Source organism: Rhamphochromis longiceps, linkage group LG2, assembly GCF_057381845.1.
Source record: "Rhamphochromis longiceps isolate RC_006_pf linkage group LG2, R_longiceps_female_GT1.1, whole genome shotgun sequence".
In the NCBI taxonomy this organism is placed as follows: domain Eukaryota; kingdom Metazoa; phylum Chordata; class Actinopteri; order Cichliformes; family Cichlidae; genus Rhamphochromis; species Rhamphochromis longiceps.
Genome location: NC_140558.1, coordinates 29,147,016 through 29,166,532, shown reverse-complemented (window position 1 = coordinate 29,166,532; position 19,517 = coordinate 29,147,016). Strand labels below are relative to the sequence as shown.

The 19,517-nt window shown below is 38.0% G+C and overlaps 1 protein-coding gene and 1 pseudogene across 2 annotated transcripts; one reads left to right on the top strand and one right to left on the bottom strand.

The window, feature by feature from the left end:
* Positions 1-8,306: 8,306 nt before the first annotated feature.
* Positions 8,307-12,869, bottom strand: LOC146677396 (uncharacterized; annotated as a pseudogene). Its single transcript, XR_014913631.1, has 9 exons — positions 12,029-12,869; positions 11,326-11,376; positions 10,981-11,099; positions 10,493-10,885; positions 10,215-10,413; positions 9,876-10,087; positions 9,616-9,763; positions 9,433-9,537; positions 8,307-9,102 (listed from the first exon to the last, which is right to left on the bottom strand). The product of XR_014913631.1 is annotated as an uncharacterized LOC146677396 (transcript).
* Positions 12,870-12,907: 38 nt separating this feature from the next.
* Positions 12,908-17,382, top strand: LOC146677395 (uncharacterized). Its single transcript, XM_085421672.1, has 3 exons — positions 12,908-13,751; positions 14,345-14,425; positions 15,046-17,382. The coding sequence occupies exons 1-3, from the start codon at positions 13,296-13,298 to the stop codon at positions 17,188-17,190; spliced, it is 2,682 nt and encodes an 893-aa protein (XP_085277798.1). The 5' UTR covers positions 12,908-13,295; the 3' UTR covers positions 17,191-17,382.
* Positions 17,383-19,517: the final 2,135 nt, after the last annotated feature.

The window sequence follows — 19,517 nt, the reverse complement described above, 5'->3', positions numbered from 1 at the left end:
CCCTTGTTGTGTGTCTAGTTTCCTATTTTCACTGCTAAACAGTGAAAGGCAAAAATGCTACAAAAAAGGATCTTTTAAAAAAAAAACACAACCTCCTTGGTGGAGGTTATGTTTTTTTTAAAATAATGAGCAACGAGAAATGCTTTTTCTGACGCGCACCATTACGAACAGCTTTGAAAAAGTCAACTGTCATCACCAGACAATTGAACCAAATCAACCGAGAAAAACAGACATGCAAGAAGGTACAAACCGAGGAGGCACGGTTAAGTAGTGGTCTTGATTTGGTGCAACAAATATTCCTCTTAGTTTAGTTCTGTTTATAAGCTTCATCAAGCCCTGAGAAAAATATCTGTTTCTAACTGCCCGCTGCTCAATTTTCCTCACAAGCAGAACATTTTCTTCATTCCAAACGCTATTTAAAATTGCATGTATGCATAATTCCACTCCAGTGAATGTTTTGCATACACACTGCAACACAATAAAGGGACTCAATTATATTGATGTTAATGGCTCGTTCCCAGCCGTAATTTAGTTTTTTGTCAGAGTCAGCGTATTGTTCCAATACGACCAGGTGCAAGGCAGCTTTTGATGCACTTGAGCACAGATAGCTTTACACTCAATTCTGTTGCCTGGTGAATTACATAGCAGGGGGAAGCCAGAAGTGCACATCTGTCGGGATAAATTTTTTATAAGGAAGTCCTACTTGTGGCCATATTCCCTTCAATAATGTGTGAAACATTTACCACAATCTGTGAAAATAAGTCGAGAAATCACCGAGAAATTGGTTGAAGGTGCTAACTGTAGCAGGACGCAGCTCTCTGACATACATGCAATGTGGTTTCCTGATCCTGCAACACCGACACTGGACGAGGACTTCTTCCATATTCCTGTGCTTTGATCATTGCTTCTTCTTAACCAGGTCCATTCCCCTCCTTTCTGTTTCCCTTTTATTCTGCTCCTCCAAACCCATTCCTCACTCTCGGATTCTTTATAAAACACAGCTGGGTCATTCTTCCCGTTGCACTTGTTATTCTCATCTCTTCATGCTTCATGCCTAATGGTTTCATTATACTTAAGAGATGACACATTTTTTGGATAGGCTGCATTATATTTGTCACAGGCTTGTTGTATTTTTTTTCAGGCTTGTCTGCTGTCACTAGATAACCTTGGTATGTTAAATGGAGCAGCTACAGTTCTTCCCCAGATGAAACTGCAATGTGACGCCTTTCATTATCGCTTTGTCTTGTCTTTGTCTTTCTTCAAAGACGCGTCAGTGCAATAGTCAACAGTGGTTTAACCCTCGGATTAGTTTTCTCCGCCATGGGCTTTATCTCGCTGTTGATGTGCCGCTACAGAGTGCATTTCAGCTGTGTCACTCAAACTGACAGGGTGGGATCCTTTTCTGGACATAAGTCATTCTCTTTCTCTTAGGTTCTTACATGTACATATTAAAGTGTAATTAGAAGAATTTTCAATGAAAGCTCCATTACTGAAACATCAAGAAAAATAATAACTGTGTTAGGAATGGTGTTTAAAGTTGAACACGTAGCATAGATTTGAAATACCACAGATGCTAGCACACGAATTAAGCTGTTCAATCTGATTGTTTCCGATCCAGTCAGAAGGCAAGGACATAGCAATAATGCTTTTGAATGTATTTGTGCTATTTTCATAGCAATGTGATCCATGGGTCCCAGTGCAACAGAGAAGTGAAGCCACTGCAAGCAAAGCACAGTTTGTGCTAATTTTTTCTTTGTGGCTTTATGAGACATTGGACAACAATACATTTTGAAAAAAGGAGAATTTTTCTTCTAACTTGTTTTCACAGCCAAGTAAACAGATATTTAAACATAAGCTAAAGGCGCACACATTAGTTCTCAAGGCTTTGGGGGTGGGGGAGTGACACTGTCTGCCATGGCATTCCAGATACACCAAGTTCTGCCAAATATCTGCTAATATCGCCAAGAAGTGGACAAACTGACCCAAAAAATTAAAGAAATAACCCAGAGTAAATATGTTAATTTCAAGCTGACACAATCACACACTGAGCTGCTTAAAATAATTATTAAATAATTAGATGAAGACTCATCCTATCCACAAGACATTTTCGTAATGCACTCTTGAAGGAAGTGTGTTTTGTGTAATGTATGTATATTCTTTTATCAGAATAATAATGAAAGTGTTTATTTCCCTTAGATTTGAGTTACTAAAATATGGATGGGACTATTATGTCACCGCATTAAAGAAATATTGAATCACATTATACTGCAATGTGCACTTTTGTATCACAAAATCAATCAGATCACTTGAACACATTCATCCAGTCACACAGCGCTTTTATCTGTGACTAAGTGCTTTTTAGCATTCTGGGGGAGTCAGGGATCGAGCCACCAACCTTCTGATTGGTGGATGACTTGCTTTACCTCTTGAGCCCAGATAGATAGATAGATAGATAGATAGATAGATAGATAGATAGATAGATAGATAGATAGATAGATAGATAGATAGATAGATAGATAGATAGATAGATAGATAGATAGATAGCGAACACTTAAACTGTAGCACCAGCAAACTAATGAGATGCTGAGGTGAGTGCTGGGCCATAAAGTTAATTGTGGGTGTGGACAAGCGAGACAGCAATTACTGATGGCCCTGTGATAATGATGTCACTTTTCAGACAGCCAATTAGGGGTTCAACCCCCTGTCTGCATAAACCGTCTCTTATTAGCTACTGAAATAGCACAGACCCAAACTGAAAGTATCTGATTTAAGCACACAGCTCTGTAAAGTAATCTAATATAAGACAGCGCGTTGATTAATCCTAAGAGGGTGTAACACATCAGCCTTTTTTATTTTCAGTGCAGACATTATAATGTATACAGTGCATGCCCAAGACGTTGGACCAGGACATACTGCACCTCTCGCTATATGAGAGCTGGGACAGTCCAGCCACCCTCCTGTGACATTACGTTTGATAAGAAGTTGTGGAAATGGATGGATAGGTGGATGTGTACTCTCTTGGCTCCTCTGATTTAAAAAAAAAAAAGAAAGAAATCTCTAAATGTCATGTCTATAGATAACCAATGTAAAATTTTTATTCTTTGACTGCTTAAAAAAAACACACGGTACAAATAAGCACAAAATAAAACAGATCCTCAACAATTTTAAGATCACATAAAATATAGGAATGCCTCACCAAGTGTCTGACTACCTCAGTTGCTGTTTGTAGTCTTCTTAATTGGACACACCAGGGCTTCTGCATATTTCTTAAATATTTTATTTATACTACTTTTCATCTTTATCAAGCGAATGTTAATAATTTAGATCTGCAACTCTTCTTTGTGCTTGTTTTGAGGTTATCAAGCAGTTGCTTTTCACTAGTTGTTTTTTTTCTTTCATGGATCAGTATGATTTCTGAACTTCTCCTGACTCCAGCATCTGACACAAACTGCTACAGTATGCACCCTCTATAAGGAATAAAAAGTAACAAACGTTTCTTTTGCTTATGTGATGCACAGTTCATGTTCCAAATCAGTCAATTAATACGTTCCTTCTAAGAAATTTGCACTCTGATTTCTGCTACTCCAGAATTTATTTCCTCATATATTACAGAATTTTGATAATGGACGTGCGGGATTCCCGCTTGGCAACACTGACGCGTCAAAATAGAAATCCATAAACCTCTCTTGACAGCGCATTAAATTGGACACATCCTGGTGATTGATTAGACATCCAGCTGACAGATACCCGGCGATTGTTTACTGTGGTGGACCCTGGATACGACTGGGTGTTTATTGCTGTCTGGTCCTGCAGTATTTCAACATTGTATCTCACTATTTAGAGCTATCAGCAAGCAGCTACACAGCAACCACACGCTTCCAAGTACCAGTTTGTTTCCAAACCGCAGCACATCCCTGCCGTGTTTACCTGTGCTATCACCTCTTCACACTGATGTTTTCACCTGCAGGTATTGCTTTTACAGACCGGGTAAAAAAAACTGTCATTTTGGATAATTTATGGGTAATTATCCATACGCGTTCTGACATTCAACACGTCTGCTGAATTCCCTTCAGGTTTGTAAGTACTCTTGGAGGAATGAAAACTGCTGTTTGCCATGTTAGTTTTGGCAAAACGGCAGAAATGTCAACACTAAATGCATAACCATTTCCGTTGCAGTTGTAGTTTGTGTGCTTTTTCTCTTCGTAAAAGGTTTTTGCATATCAGTAGATCAGCTCTTCAATCTTCTATTCATTATTCAAAAAACAAACAAACAAACAAACACTATCAGGTGCTTCTGAAAACTTTATCCATCATCCATTCAAACAGCATAGTGCCATATCAAGTGAAAGTGACTGACTACACATAAACGATGATTCTGGTGACAACCTCCTCCACCAGAAGTCCTCACATCGGAAAGAATCAACGTCAGAACGGCGGCGGTTCGCTTTCCTTCGCTGCTCTTTCTGCAATGTGCGAGAATTTTATGCTTTCAATGACCCGCGCTTTGCAGCACAGCAAAAACAAGTCATGGCCGACTACACAGAAAGAGCATTACTTCCCCTCTTTTCCATTGTTTCACTGCCTTAGGAAGACTTCTGTAAATCTGTGACGGTGATTACATTTCGTTATATGTGGAAGTAATTTGATTTTACAATACACTGTGTGAGGCACCTTTTAAACAGGCCATGAGCAAACAAATGTTTGAGCTTCAGTTCTGCCCGAGCTACAGCCAGAAAAAAATGACATCATCTGACTTATTATCAGCTGTGTGGAAAATGGTAGGTAGTGCCGGCTGAATTGCCACATTTCTGCTGCTGCACTGAGTGACGCTTCGAGCAGTTGGTTTGATAAATTTTTATTATAATAAATATGGCATGAGTGGAGCCGGGGAGAGCTGATATTCTCTACAGGCCTGTCTACACATCACATGGACCCAATCAGGTCCTGATGATGTCATAGCTCTCTGCATCATTAATATTGAAAGGTCATTTCCCCAGCTTGGAAGTTGTCTCTATCACAGGCCGGATTCAATTTCCAATTTGCCACACAACTCTCGAGGTCTTTCTTACTGTATATCTGAGAGAACGCCACCTCACAGTGTTGTAAAATTCTATTTCCTCTATTCTGCTTATAGAGCCATTGACTCAGAGTGGCATTTTATTATTTTCTATGAAATGAATATTTAGTGAGTAGTCATACTCATAACTATACACACACCAAATCCACATTGGATTTCAGGCTTTAATAATATGACTAAGTATCCATTTTTATTTTATTCACAAACATCTATTTATTGCTTGTTTTATTGTTTTATTTCCTACATAGACTGCTTCAGCTCTTTCAGCGCATTAGAAGTCGCAAGCAAAAACATATTCTTTCTTTTTTCTTTTAGCTGTTTTAATAAGGCCCTTAGGTTACTGTGGTACTTTTATGATTAGTTTCTGAACTTCAAAGAAGTCTTATTTTCCATCAGCCCAAATCCTTTTGTGGATTCTCTTTTTACCCATTTCTCTTCAAGTTCCACCTAAAATCACGCCTGGTTATGTGACACATGTGACTTGAAATACATTTCTACCTATAAACACATATGTATAAATATATACACGCTTTGTGTATAAAATGTTCTATCAGAAGTCACAGATTATAATATAAACAGCCTGTGGTGCAGACATTTCCCGAGCGTCCCTTATTAAAAAAACAAAAAAACATCTCTTCTGTAAGGTAGAGTCTGACATTATATAAGCTGTCTTCAGTCATTTCACTGCTGGTAATGCTATGAGTGTGTATGTGTGTACACGATTAGTGCTTCAATGCAAAACAAAGCTTGCATCCTACTGTATTTTTGAAGCTCGCGAATGTGCTTAGTTCAAACACTTTGGCAGCTGCTTAAACCTGTGACTCATTATCGCTTTGAAATTCATTATGTTTCATTCTGTGGCTTCTATCACACACTTCACCTTCCTTTTAGCCTGAATCCCACTTGGAAAATGAGAAATTAGGGCAGCGGGTCTCAAGAGACTTTTGGAATAAAACAAGGTTTCTAGAATAGTTCTTTGTACTGTGAATGACAAGTGATTTCGTGGTTGGTGGCCTGGTGGTAATTGCATACCAGTCAGTAATCACTGTTTATGTGAAAGTGATTATAAACACACGATTGTCTTCTAATCAGCAAAACCCATCTGGCAATAGAGGTAACATGATGAATACAAGTAAGAGGGAGAGAGAAAAAAATAGAGATGCTTGTATAGTATAGTCTGCATCACTGTTTTCCTATTAACATCACCTATCATCAACATCACCTAATATTAACACCACCTTCGCAAGTAGAACCTCTGCAAAAAACATTTGTTTGAAATGCACTGCTTGAAAAAATTAGAGGAACACTGTGAAAACACATCAGATCTCAATGGGGGGGGGTGAATCATGCTGGATATCTACACTCGTTTGGACTGGGAAATATGTTAGACATGAAAGGATGCCAAATCATTTGTTGAAAATGAAAATGATCAATCTCCAGAAAACTGAATGCAACGAAACCCTGAAAATGCTGAAAGTGCTTACTGTGAGTGTTACTCAGTAGTATTTATGCCCCCCACATGCTTGTATACATGCCTGACAATATGCTCCTAGTGTGATAATGGATGGTGTCCTGGGGGGTCTCCTTCCTAACCCCTAACCCTGGACCAAGGTATTGCTAGGCTCTGGAACAGTCTGAGGTGCAACCTGACAGCATTGCATGGGCTGAAACATAATGTTCTAGAGGTCTTCTGTTGGTTATAGCTCAGGTGAGCACTGGGATCCAGTCAGTGGTTCCTTTATCCTCCAGGAACTGCCTGCATTTCTCATCACATGAGGCTGGGCACTGTTGTCCATCAGAAGGAATCCAAGGCCTGCTGCATCAGTGTCTGACAGTGGAGCCAAGGATTTCATCCTAAGATACCTAATAGCAGGCTTGTGTGTCCCTCCATGGATATGTCTCCCCAGACCATCACTGACACACCACCAAACTGGTCATACTAAACGATGTTACAGCAAAATGTTCTCCACAGTTTCTCCAGACCATTTCAGTCTGTCACATGTGCTCAGAGTGAGTCTGCTCTCAGCGAGCCTGTTCTCAGCTCCTTGTAATCTCCTTCATGCTCTTTAGACTGCGCTGGGGGACACAGCCAGCCTTCTGGCAATGGCAAGTATTGATGTGACATCCTGGAGGAGTTGGACTACCTGTGCAACCCTTGCTCGTGTTACCAGTAGTGACACTGACCCTAGCCAAATGCCAGACTACTGAATAAACAGTAAGAAACGTGTGAAGAGTGAAAAGGAGGCACGTTCAGATCAGTTCATAGCTATACTTGTTATACTTGACCCAGAAACAGAAAAAGGGTTATTTCGTTAGTTCCTTGCTTTTTTTGTAAGTCAAGGAGAGGTTCTGTCAAAGCAGCTCCACTGGGACAGCAGGGAAGAGTGTGATCAAAAAGCCTAAATCAGCAGGTGGAGCTCAGCAGACTGCAAAGAACAGTTTACACTGCAAAAACCCACCTCCTTAATACTAGAAAAATACACTTATTTTTGGTGAAGATTTGCTTAAAACAAGTGAAATTATCTGCCCATGGGGTAAGTGTTTTTTTCTTAATAAGATTTCTTGAAATAAGAACAATATCTAGATTTAAATAAAGCTAAAAATAAGTATTTTACACTCATTCCAGGGAACAAATCAGAACATTGAAACTTAAAATAAGCTTTAACCACTTATTGTAGGCCACAAATAAGATAATAAAGCTAAAAATAAGTCTTTTACACTTATTACAGGCAACAAATTAGAACAATTGAAACTTAAAATAAGCTTTAACCACTGATTGTAGGCCACAAATAAGATAATAAAGCTAAAAATAAGTCTTTTACACTTATTACAGGCAACAAATTAGAACAATTGAAACTTAAAATAAGCTTTAACCACTGATTGTAGGCCACAAATAAGATAATAAAGCTAAAAATAAGTCTTTTACACTTATTACAGGCAACAAATTAGAACAATTGAAACTTAAAATAAGCTTTAACCACTGATTGTAGGCCACAAATAAGATAATAAAGCTAAAAATAAGTCTTTTACACTTATTACAGGCAACAAATTAGAACAATTGAAACTTAAAATAAGCTTTAACCACTGATTGTAGGCCACAAATAAAGATAATAAAGCTAAAAATAAGTCTTTTACACTTATTCCAGGCAACCAATCATGGCTTGAAACCTAAAATAAGCTTTAACCACTTGTTCTAAGTAAAATGTTGAAGAAATTAAATCTGAAAATAGGCATAAAACACTTATTCTAACAAACAAATCAAGGCAAATAATCTAAAAACTAGTACATTAAATCATTTTAAAGATATTTCTTCTTTTTAAATTTAGCTAAACACTACTTTAAGATTATATTGCTGATTAAGGACAAAACAAAACTGAAACAGAGTAAAAGTGTCCATCTTTATTTGTCCACTTTAACAATAACCTGCAGATAATAAAGATACAATTGAACAGTACAGGTCCAACATTATGAGTTTAAGTGGTTTCAACATTTCAACAGCCTTAGAGGTTTCGCCATTGCCCCATTAAAATTGACGAGTGACATAGGAAGACCACAAAGATTCTAATTTCTTCCGAATGACACCAAATACCACAAAACTTGTCTGGGTGAGTAAATGAACATTTTCCATTTTAGAAATAAGACCCAGATTAAAAAAAAAACAAACAAAAACAAAACAGAAGTGCCCTCTCCTAATCTTATCTGAAATTTACACACTACTTTCCAATAAATGCATGCCATTCTGCCAGGGCTTTTCTGTAAGATGATGTAGTGTCATGCTCATGAATGGCATCCTGGAGAACTTCTGTCTGAATGACAGACAGCAGGGTTGCCACGCATTTGGGGTAAGTCAGATGGAGTGCATAAAAGTATGCCATCACATATATCATAGCCTCACCAATATTTTCTTTGTCAAATGTTGTAACTGGTAAATTACCAACAGCAATGACACACTTGCAGCCATCGAACATCACTACTGGACATGACAAGCTTCGTTTCTGGAGGACAGCATCTGGATCTTCTGTAGGCTGCAAGACACAAAAGACATGACAGTCAACATCTTATGTTAATTGTATGTTTTTTTGCTGGGATTTGGTCATAACGTTGGAGATGTCATTATCCTGTTCTTTGTTGGTTACACACATTTTATAGTAGTTTTGACTTATGGTTTATCAAGCGACTCCTTATGTGACCACACTCGTGTACATTAAATACGTTATAAATTAATGAAAACAATAAATTATAGATTTAAGTCTTTCGGCTGAAACTGAAAAAGCATTTTTGAGTCATGTTTGACCGAAATATTTTGTTTGCCAAATTTTCTGTAGATCTTTATAAGCAAATTTTATAAAACTTACCTTCAGGACATGTAGAAATGCTTCAGAAGCATTCCCCATCTTTTTTGGTGGATGGGCAGGTGTGGGAAAGAGGAAGAGCCTTCATCAGTGCAAGGTGGGCTTCAGCTGGACAAAGCAGAAACAAACCTTCATAAACATAAATTTTAAAGGATGAGAACTTTGTATTCAAATGGTAAAACTTACTTTTGTCCATGGTCATTGGTGGATTCATTGCCTTCTTTGACACACCGTAGAACTCTACCCTGGAGCAGAATTCTTCCCATCTCAGTTTTACTTGACTGATGAACTTGTTGTTGTGGGGATCCAAAATTCTGCGAAGCTCACCCAACGCCTACAATAGGTTTAAAAAAATAAGTAGACAAATAAAATCAAAATAACTTTACTACCACACCAAATATATTTGAAATTAAAGTGATTATTTATTAACTCTTCCAAAAACTTACATGATGCAATTCTTTAAAGCATGGATATGCATCCAAGATGAGGCAAGCTCTGTTCTCCTCTTTCATGGTGTCTGAGTCAATGAAGGATCTTCTGGCTTCAAACTCGAGGTCTAATAGCTGGGACACATCTTCTTGGTTTGGTTTTGCCTTCTTACACATTTCTTGTAATGTTTTGTAATGTCTTGCTTGTATTTGCCGACTATCCTTGTCAGCTAAGATAGAGAGAAGTACAAGAGCATTTTGGTTTTTCATTGTTACTGAAGTAGACTTCCACAAAACATTAGCTACTACTGGCTGTGTGTTGATAACCATTTTACAAAATTACTAGTATGTACTCACATGAAGTGGAGGCATTGTCAGAATTTCTGACAGGTGATAACAGAGTAGATGCACCACAGGAAGAACTGCGATCAGCATCTTCATCATCAGCTTCTTCATCCCTTGGGTAGAGGTCAGTGAGCCTTCTCTTGGGCCGTCCCCTCTCCGGTGTTGGTCCTTGCCTTTTTACTGGTGTTTTCATATTTTGCAGCCTTTTCTCCTGGTGAAAATACATATATATCATGCCCCCTGAACAAAACAAAATGATTTATATATGAGACACAAATACAAGAACTTACGTGTTTTACGCTTGCATCATTATCCTGCAGCATAGGATAATATTCCACAACTTTTTTAGCCATTGCAGTGATTTCGGTCTTAGAGGGGTATTGCTCCATTTGGCCTTGGCTTGCTCTCAAAAGGGACACCATACTTGTGATTGTATTTCTCACCAATCTGCATCTCAGTTCTTTTGACATGACGCATGCCTGTTCCCTGCCGGAGCAGGCCAACTCCAGGTAACTCTTTCGGCATTGCTCCAACTCACTGTCGGTGTACAGAACATATTCCGGAGGACTGGGGAGCTGCAAGGTTTTCAGCTGGCTTACATTAGCATCAGCAGTTGGAGGGCCTGTTGCAACTACCCTGGGTGAAGAAGTTGTTTCAGGTTTCTGTGGTAGCAGATGGTCTTCCTGGTTTAGGGTGAGAAAATAAAAATGTCAAGTACTGCTAAAATAAAAGCATACTTTCTGGAGATTAGTTGAACTAAATATTTTTTACATAATACCTCAGGATGAATTATTGACCACATATGTTTTCTTCTGAGAAAGTGCTCAGGCCCAGAAAAAAGGTCCCTCAGATCATCACGGGTCAATGTTAAAAGCATGCGCTCGTCAATGCTTGCAGCTAACAAAAAGACAAACACCAGTTAAACTGTGCAAGCACATAACTGCACAAACATAACTGTTTTTTAATAAATAAATATATACACACACACACACACATATACATATATATATATATATACACACACACACACACATACATATATATATATATACATATATATATATATATATATATATATACACACACACACACACACACACACAAATATATTATCAAATATAACCTTTAAGGACAGATACTGTAACATCATCCAGCTTCTCCATTGCTCAGTCACCTGCAAGACAAATGTTTACAATTAGTGTTATGTTAAAAACATTTGAAAAGTTGAATCTTAATTGAGTCCCATGAGAATCAAATTGATTCACGTCAAAGAATCGTTTTGATTGTTCAACATTTTTACCCTTTTTAAAGCTATTATAGAAAAGAAATGTCCAGACAGCCCAGCTGAGGTCTGAAAGGGTTATACAATATTGCCCGGTGAACTTTTACTCACCCAGATTTGTGTCATTGAATTTCATCAATAAGATTATGCTGACTAGGGCTGCCAGATCATGCATCCATTGGACGTAAAATGTACAGCTTATTGCACCAGCAGTATCTGCTCTTACATAACGATCATTAGCTTATAGCTTTAAATGTTTAAGGTATGTGCTAACTAAAAATAAAGGCAAGATGATAGTTTATTACATTTTAAAGAAATTTGCAGATTGCTCATTGCTATCTAAAATATAACAGGACACCGGAGTATATTCTCCAGCATCTCACACTTCTGATAATCAGCTGTCTGCTTGACGTTTATTCAGCTGTGTAAAAACTATAACTTTAATCTCGGCCAAACCGATTTACTCAGGAACAAATAAAATACTGAAAAAAGCCAAACAATAACATTTTTAAGTTATTTAAGTGACTTATATATCATGTTTCACCTGAGTAGTGAAAGACGGCGGTGGTTTTGAAATTGGTTCGCCCGGAGTCCGGTGTTCTCACGGCTCTAGTGAGCGTTAAACCCCGGCTAGCTATCGAGCTAGTGGGTAACAGACGTCTCCGAAAACGTCGGAGCGCTTTTGAAAATATGTGGTGTCTTGATAAACTGTCCAGATATTTGAAGTTTACACGGCTACATTCTCGCCTGAAAATATGTTAAACGTTTATTTTGTGACCTAGAAAGAGTAATAAGAGAAATTTTAAAACTAACTAGCTTCCGCCATTTTTGGAAACTGAGCTAGGCCGCGCTATGAATTCTGGGATACAGCTTCTTCTTCGGGGTTTAACGGCAGCTGGCATCCTTGTACATACAGTGCTGCCATCTTCTGTTTCAATTTTGAATCGATACACAGCGCTACTTGTTTTACCAACCAGCCTGATTCCTGAATAACACTGTTTTGAGCCCACTTTAATAAATCCAATTAATATCAAAATATTAATTTAAACCCACACCTTGTGAGGGAATTCAAGCAGCTAGTAAATCAGTCAAAGACAATTGGAAAACCCTGAATGTGGTTAATTAGCTCTCTTGCTAATTGAAAGAAATTCTCAGTGTGCCTATTAACTTAAGTTAATACAAACGGCTAATACTGCCCCTTATAAATAGCATAGCTAGGAATTCTCACAACATTACAGTAGATACTTCACTAAATAATGTTCTCTGAACCACATGCGAGGGCTGCTAAGCTAACGCTAGCATCCGTTAGCATGCTACATTACTCCTTCCCGCGCTCAAATTAAATTTATTATTCTGTCCGCTTGACTTTAAAACAGTGATTAGACTACACACTACTTACATTCGAAAAATTAAAATTGCTTACCTCTCTTTCTTGACGAAGTTTTCTCTTACAGTTTTTCTTTCAATGCTCAGGTGCAGAAGATTCCTGTGACTCCAAATTCAAACGGAGTTGGGTAGCAACTAACATGGAACACGAAGGGGGTGCACATCTCAATTTTTGCTTCTATATACAATTTAGTGGTTTGTACGTTCATAAAACACAGTCAGTATGATAGGTAAATTTCTTCTTCATTGATTTAAAATAAACTCTTATAGGTGTTATTTCATTTTACCTTATTTGTGACCATTTTTTGTTTTTACAGCTCCAGTTTGTAATACCCCCCTCCCCCCATGAACTTGGTATTTCCCAAACTAGCGCGGCAACAGCTCCACACTGCAACATATTTTTTGCTTGACTTTAGTCTAATACAATGGCCTGTTGGAGGTGTGTGATTTGCTTCGTCTTTGTGGCGTTAACATTGAAGTCTCTCTTAAGTCACATTAATACTGCACACAGTCGCAGTCCAGATTTCCGTGTCATTTGTGGAGTCGATGGATGCGCCGAGGATTACCGTGTTTTCAACTCGTTTTACCACCATCTCAGACGCACACATCCACAATACATCTCCACAGGGAACCCGACTACAGGATGGCTGACAGCTTCATCCGATGCAAATGTATTAGGAGGCGAAAATTTTGGTACAGCCATTTTTGCCGACTATACTGCCGAACCCAGACAAACTGTTAGCAATGGCAATGGCACTGAAGTAGAGCCACCACCACTAGACCCCCCAGTAACATCGGAGGTGTTGGAGGAGGAGCGACAGGAAAGTCAGAACGTGATGGAGCAAGACGCGGCTGAGCTTCAAACACCTCGTCAGAATCAGGTAATGTACTTTATGTGTTTCTGTGTGTACGCGCGCGAATTTTTAAATGTATGTGTGTTGTTTAACCTTAACCAAGCACAGTTACCCCAATTCAGAAATGTACTCAGTTCAAGTGAAAATTATAGTTTTAAAGTTATGTGTTTTCTAAGATAAACTACTTGATTAGAATATTTTAATAGGTATGAAGGCCAGTGCTGAATTTCAAATGCATGAATCCGCTGAAATTCAGGCTTGCACAACAATGTAGGCTTAGTTACCATACTTAAACATAATAAATAAACTTATTTACCAGTGTTGTGTACCTGCCTTGGTTGTTATTAGATGCTCCATGAACCAAGCAGCTTTCAAATTTTTCTTTCAGTTAACTTCAGAGTAGATTCCATAAAGATTGGTTAAGTTTCATTAAATAACTCTTAAATTGTTCATAACATTTGCAGCTTCATTAGCTATCCATTGTAGTATGAATCTTTTAATAGCAAAAATGTACAACAGTTTGGAATATTTCTTTGTTTTGTTTTGCATCTGGTGGAATTTGAAACACATTCTGAGTGAGTCATTTTTCTTACACAATTGTTTTTCTTTTTGTCCTGTAGGGTAAAAGAGAAACTGTTGATCTTGCCAGATGTGCAGCTGCATTTGCTATTGGTGTGCGGGAGCAATGCCACCTATCACAGGTACTGCTTCATCTGATATTATGGGGGTGTCATTGTTAACTTGTTAATAAGTCTGGTTCAATGTAAGGCTGCAACTAATGATTTTTTTTTCATAATCTGTCCACTATCTTTGCAATTAATTGATTGTTTTTCATCGCTGGTTTTATTCAGCTATTACTTTCACCTATATAAGTTATTAAGAACAAATGTACATTACGAAGAAGTTAAGCACAAGAGTTGTGCAGTTCACTGCAATGTATGTAACTCTGGGCACACTCAACAGTTTAAAATAGGCTTAACAGTGTAAAATGTGTTCACTTTTAGGCATAAAAGACAAATGAAGTAGAATTACATAAAAAAAATAAATGAGGCAATCATTTGTTCACTTTTTCTGTTGTAACCTTTCATGCTCCTCCATCTTGCTCGGTGCAATGTGTTTGTGCCACGTGAGTCATGCATGTGGCATGTCATGCAAAACAATGCCAATTATTGGCTGATTTCTTCTTCTACTGCTCCACTGGTAAATTACAACATTCAGTGGCTCATTAATTTGAGCTAAAGAAATAGAGTTGCATTTTGCTTCTGTTATATTTTCTATTTACGCTTTCATGTCTCTGATGTGTTTTTTTTCCCCCCATCAGAGGAGTGTCAACAACATTGTCCTTGGTGTCCAACAGTATCAAACAGCTCTTCTGACGTCCTTGAGGGGAAAAATAAAGACCATCCTTGAAAGGCAACCTGACAGCAATGGACCTTTACAACAAGAAGTTCTTTCAACACTGGACAACTTTCAGGATCCCTTTCCCATATGTGCAGCTTCAAACCTACAGGACCGTGTAACACAGATGCATTTCAACCCTGTCACACCTGAGGAGATCATCATTTCCAATTATGCCTGTAGAGTTAAAAAGGGAGAATCGAGAGTTCTTGCAATCAAAAACAAGTCTTTCTACTACATTCCTTTGATTGAAAGTTTGAAACAGCTTTTATCCAATTCAAGACTATTTGACATGCTCAGTGCTGGACCTCAGAGTTGCCCCAACGCCAGTTTTTTGTATGACATTAATGATGGAATTATTTTCAAAACCCACCCACTGTTTTCAAAGAAGAACTCTGCTTTACAACTGATACTCTATTCTGATGAGATAGAAATGTGTAACCCCCTAGGGTCACGTGCGAGTGTAAATAAACTACTAATGTTTTATTACACCTTAGGCAACATAGACCCTAAGTTTAGATCAAAGTTGGCTTCCATCAGACTTCTCGCAATCGCAAAGTCTAGGGACATAGATGAGTGTGGGGTAGATATAATACTGCGGAGAATCAATGAGGACTTGAAGTTACTGTACGATGGTGTTATGATTAACACTGTCAATGGGGAATTTTATTTAAACGGAGCAGTTGTTGCTGTGTGTGGAGACACTCTTGCCCAGCATGAGCTTGCAGGATTTAAGGAAGGAGTTGGTTTTGCGTATAGCAAATGTCGTCATTGTGAGTGTACTTTTGATGAAATGCAAGAAAATTTCAATGAACATAGTTTCACCAGACGGACATTGGACGGACACATTAGGCAGTGCATTGAAATAGAAAGGGCAACTACCGAATTTTTGAAATCCTCGCTCAAAACGACTTTTGGCATAAATAGACAAAGCAAATTAGTTGATTTCCCAGGTTTTAATCTCATAGAGCAGATGCCACAGGATATTATGCATGTAATTCTTGAAGGAGTGGCACCAATGGAAATTAAGTGTGTGTTGAAATACCTTGTTTTATCTGGAAATTTGGATTTGGACTTGTTTAATTCTGCCATGCAGAACTTTCCTTTTTCATCAGTGGACATACGTGACAAGCCTTCACCAATTAGTATTGCTACTTTAGCTTCAAGTGACAACAGACTCAAACAATCCTCTGGACAAATGCTTATATTGATCAAGATTTTGCCATTCTTATTGTACAGTGTTGTAGAGAAAAATCCCTTTATCCAGTTTATTTTGGATTTAATTGAAATTGTTAAAATACTTTTTGCCCCAGTTGTGTCTTTACAAACTGTGTCCAAACTAAAAAAAATGATAGAAGATCATCTTAAACAATTCAGGCAACTATTCCCAGAAAAAAATGTAATACCAAAGCAACATTACATGCTGCATCTTCCCTCTCAAATTATTGCCCTGGGACCTGTAATACGTCATATGTGCATGAGATTCGAGTCTAAACACAGTTTTTTTAAACAATGGTCATCCAAATTAAACTTTAAGAATGTGTGCAAGTCTCTTGTAAACCACAATCAGCTGCTGGAGTGTTGCCAAAGTGAAGCAGGAACTGAGCATCCGATATTTGTAAATGAGAAAGAACTAGGTCCTATATCAGAGGTTGCTAATATGGACCATTTGCAATCAAAGGTTGTAGAGTTTTTGGGGATTGAAGATGCTATACATCATGCCGTTAGAGTAAAGTGGCTTATTTTACATGGAAACAAATACATCTGTGACAGGTCTCTTATACTCATTTCAGCAAATGGTTTAAACCCTATCTTTGGACTTGTAAAAAACATTTTTATTGTTAATAGTGTACTTTATTGTTTTGAATACCAGGTGTATGAAACCTTGGGTTTCAACAAAGACTTTCTTGACTATGAAATTGCAATTCCCAACCTTGCCCAAGCAACTGAACTGACTGATGTTGAAGACCTACTTGATTTTACGTCATATTACCCAGTCAATTTCAGAAACAGTGTCTATGTTATGACAAAATATAACCTTGAAGATGTCCTTTCTTTAAAAACCTGAAATAAATACCTTCCAATGAGTGACTTTCTTATTTCAAGGAAAAAGGTGAATGTTTCTTATTTTGAGATAATTTTTGTTTTACACTCTATCTAAAAGCTATTTTTGCTTGAAATAAATGTAAAATGGTTCATTTTTAGATATACAGACTAAATAAGGAAAAAAAGTAATATATACTTGAAACAAGTCTAATCATCTAACACATGAGACTGGAAACTAGCTTGTAATGTTCAAAACAAGATGGACAAGATAATCTGGCTAAAATTAAGACAATAAATCTTGTCAAGCTACAAGGAATTTGCAGTGTAGTAGTGTTTGAGTCATGGTCACTGTGACCTTCCGATATGTCCAATCAGACAAGCAAGGCAGACCTCTGATATTATGACATCACCGTCCTAACACCTACCTGTAGGCATGTCTGATATGTCATAAGAGCTTATTGTTTGTCCACTGGAATAATGTACGTTTCTGTTCCGCTTTGCTGGACTGTCTCGATGAATGACTGATTATCATTAGCGTCACTAGTCGGCTGACTTCTCTCTGATGCCATGCATCACCACACACTCATTTCTAATCAAGGTACAGGGTTTTGCTTAGGAAAGGGAAAGCCTGCAGATGACATCATGCAGCTCCATGGACAGCTGTCAGAATGAGTCAGGTGGTCCTAGGCAGACTGATAGTCGCTGTGTTCCTTATGTCAGGGAACAAAATTCCTCCAGCAACGAGGCAGCTTCCAGTTCAGTCACCGTCAAAGCATGAGTAACTACTTTGACAGGAAGCTGTAACATACAGTAGCATCCATGACTGAAAAAAACAATAGATAATAACACAATTGTGAAAGATGCTTACCTTTAGTAGTCACCGTGAGCATTTCTTTTATCGGCGTGGAGCAGTGCCAAGGACTGTGATTCAATAAGATGCTGTGTCCCCTGAATAGAAATGTAGAGCTAATCTATAGAATCCATGAAAGCTAAGAGGAAAGATAGCATAAATACCATTTTTGTATTTTGATTTTTGTAATATTCACCTGACGTAGCACAAAATAATATTGCCGCATTTTCTATTTTTCTAGTGCCACACTCTGAAGATTTGCATGCACTCAATTATACATTCAGTATGTGACAAACATGTGCACTTCCACATAATGAGAAGGAATTATTTATAGCATGCTGCGCTCTTATCATTTGTCGGGCCCAACAGGTACAAAAAGATGAAGTTCAAGGACACCCAAACTTGTCCTCCCAGCAAGCTGTTACTTAGACAAACATTCATCATTCAAGAACACAATTACACCACATCTAAACCGTCTTCTCTACGGAGTATTAATTGGATAAACAGATCTCTGTTACACTATGTACATGCCGGTTTTCTCTGTTCTACACTGAAATTAATAATGTACACAAGATAGTTCACTGCTGTATCTCCATCCCAAAGAATTTAATATGGAAATTGAATCCATTACTCCTTAAGTTTTAACATGGTCAAAACTCTATGGCGAAAACAATTACTTCACAAATTATTATTGCACAAAAACCCCAAAAAACATTAAGGAGTGTCTTTCTGAAAGATAATTATATTCCGAGGCCTTCATTAAGAGCTTGATAAGTACATTTGTAAGCTCATTCTCTCCAAGACTGTAATTCATGCTGCACTGGTGGAGCTTCTTAATTAACACCTACTCAAGCCAACAAATAGAAGTGTGTTAGTTGTACTTGGCTGCAGGACAAGACAGCATTGTTGATTGTAGTGTTCTGTGTGTCCACTGCTTTGAATTACTGATGACTGTCCTCTCTTTTTGGAACCATGACGTGAAGCACTGTAGAAAAGTCTTATCTCACCCATCAGTTCTTCATATTTTGCTTGGACAATACAGATCCATTGTGCAGAGATCTATTGAAACATGCAAACATGTATAGTTTGTGCGATTCTAACAGTTTTGAAGCTTCATTGAACCACACTGCTTCAATAATGTTGAGGTCCAGGCTCTGTGGGTGCCAGTCAACGACTGATAGTGTTCCATTGTGTGTTTTTCTATTCAGTTATGCTTTCACTGCAGTGGCAGTGTGTTTGGGATCATTGTTATGCTTGAATATGAAGCTGTTGCCAATCAGACTTGGTATTGCATGATGGATCAAAATCTCATGGTACTTTTCTGCAATCATAATTCAGTCAGTTTAGACAAGATATCCAACACCACTGGATTAAATTCAGCCCCAAACCACGACAGAGCCTCCACTGTATTTTCCACATGGCTGTGGACACTCACTGTTGTTCCTCTCTTCTGAGCTACTCCATACATTCTCATAAAAATTAAAACCCACAATGTCAAA

Coding starts and splice junctions, on each gene's coding strand:
- LOC146677395 (XM_085421672.1), top strand. CDS start 13,296: ATGGCCTGTTGGAGGTGTGTGATTTGCTTCGTCTTTGTGGCGTTAACA. Junction 13,752..14,344: donor AAACACCTCGTCAGAATCAG/GTAATGTACTTT, acceptor TTTGTCCTGTAG/GGTAAAAGAGAAACTGTTGA. Junction 14,426..15,045: donor AGCAATGCCACCTATCACAG/GTACTGCTTCAT, acceptor TCCCCCCATCAG/AGGAGTGTCAACAACATTGT.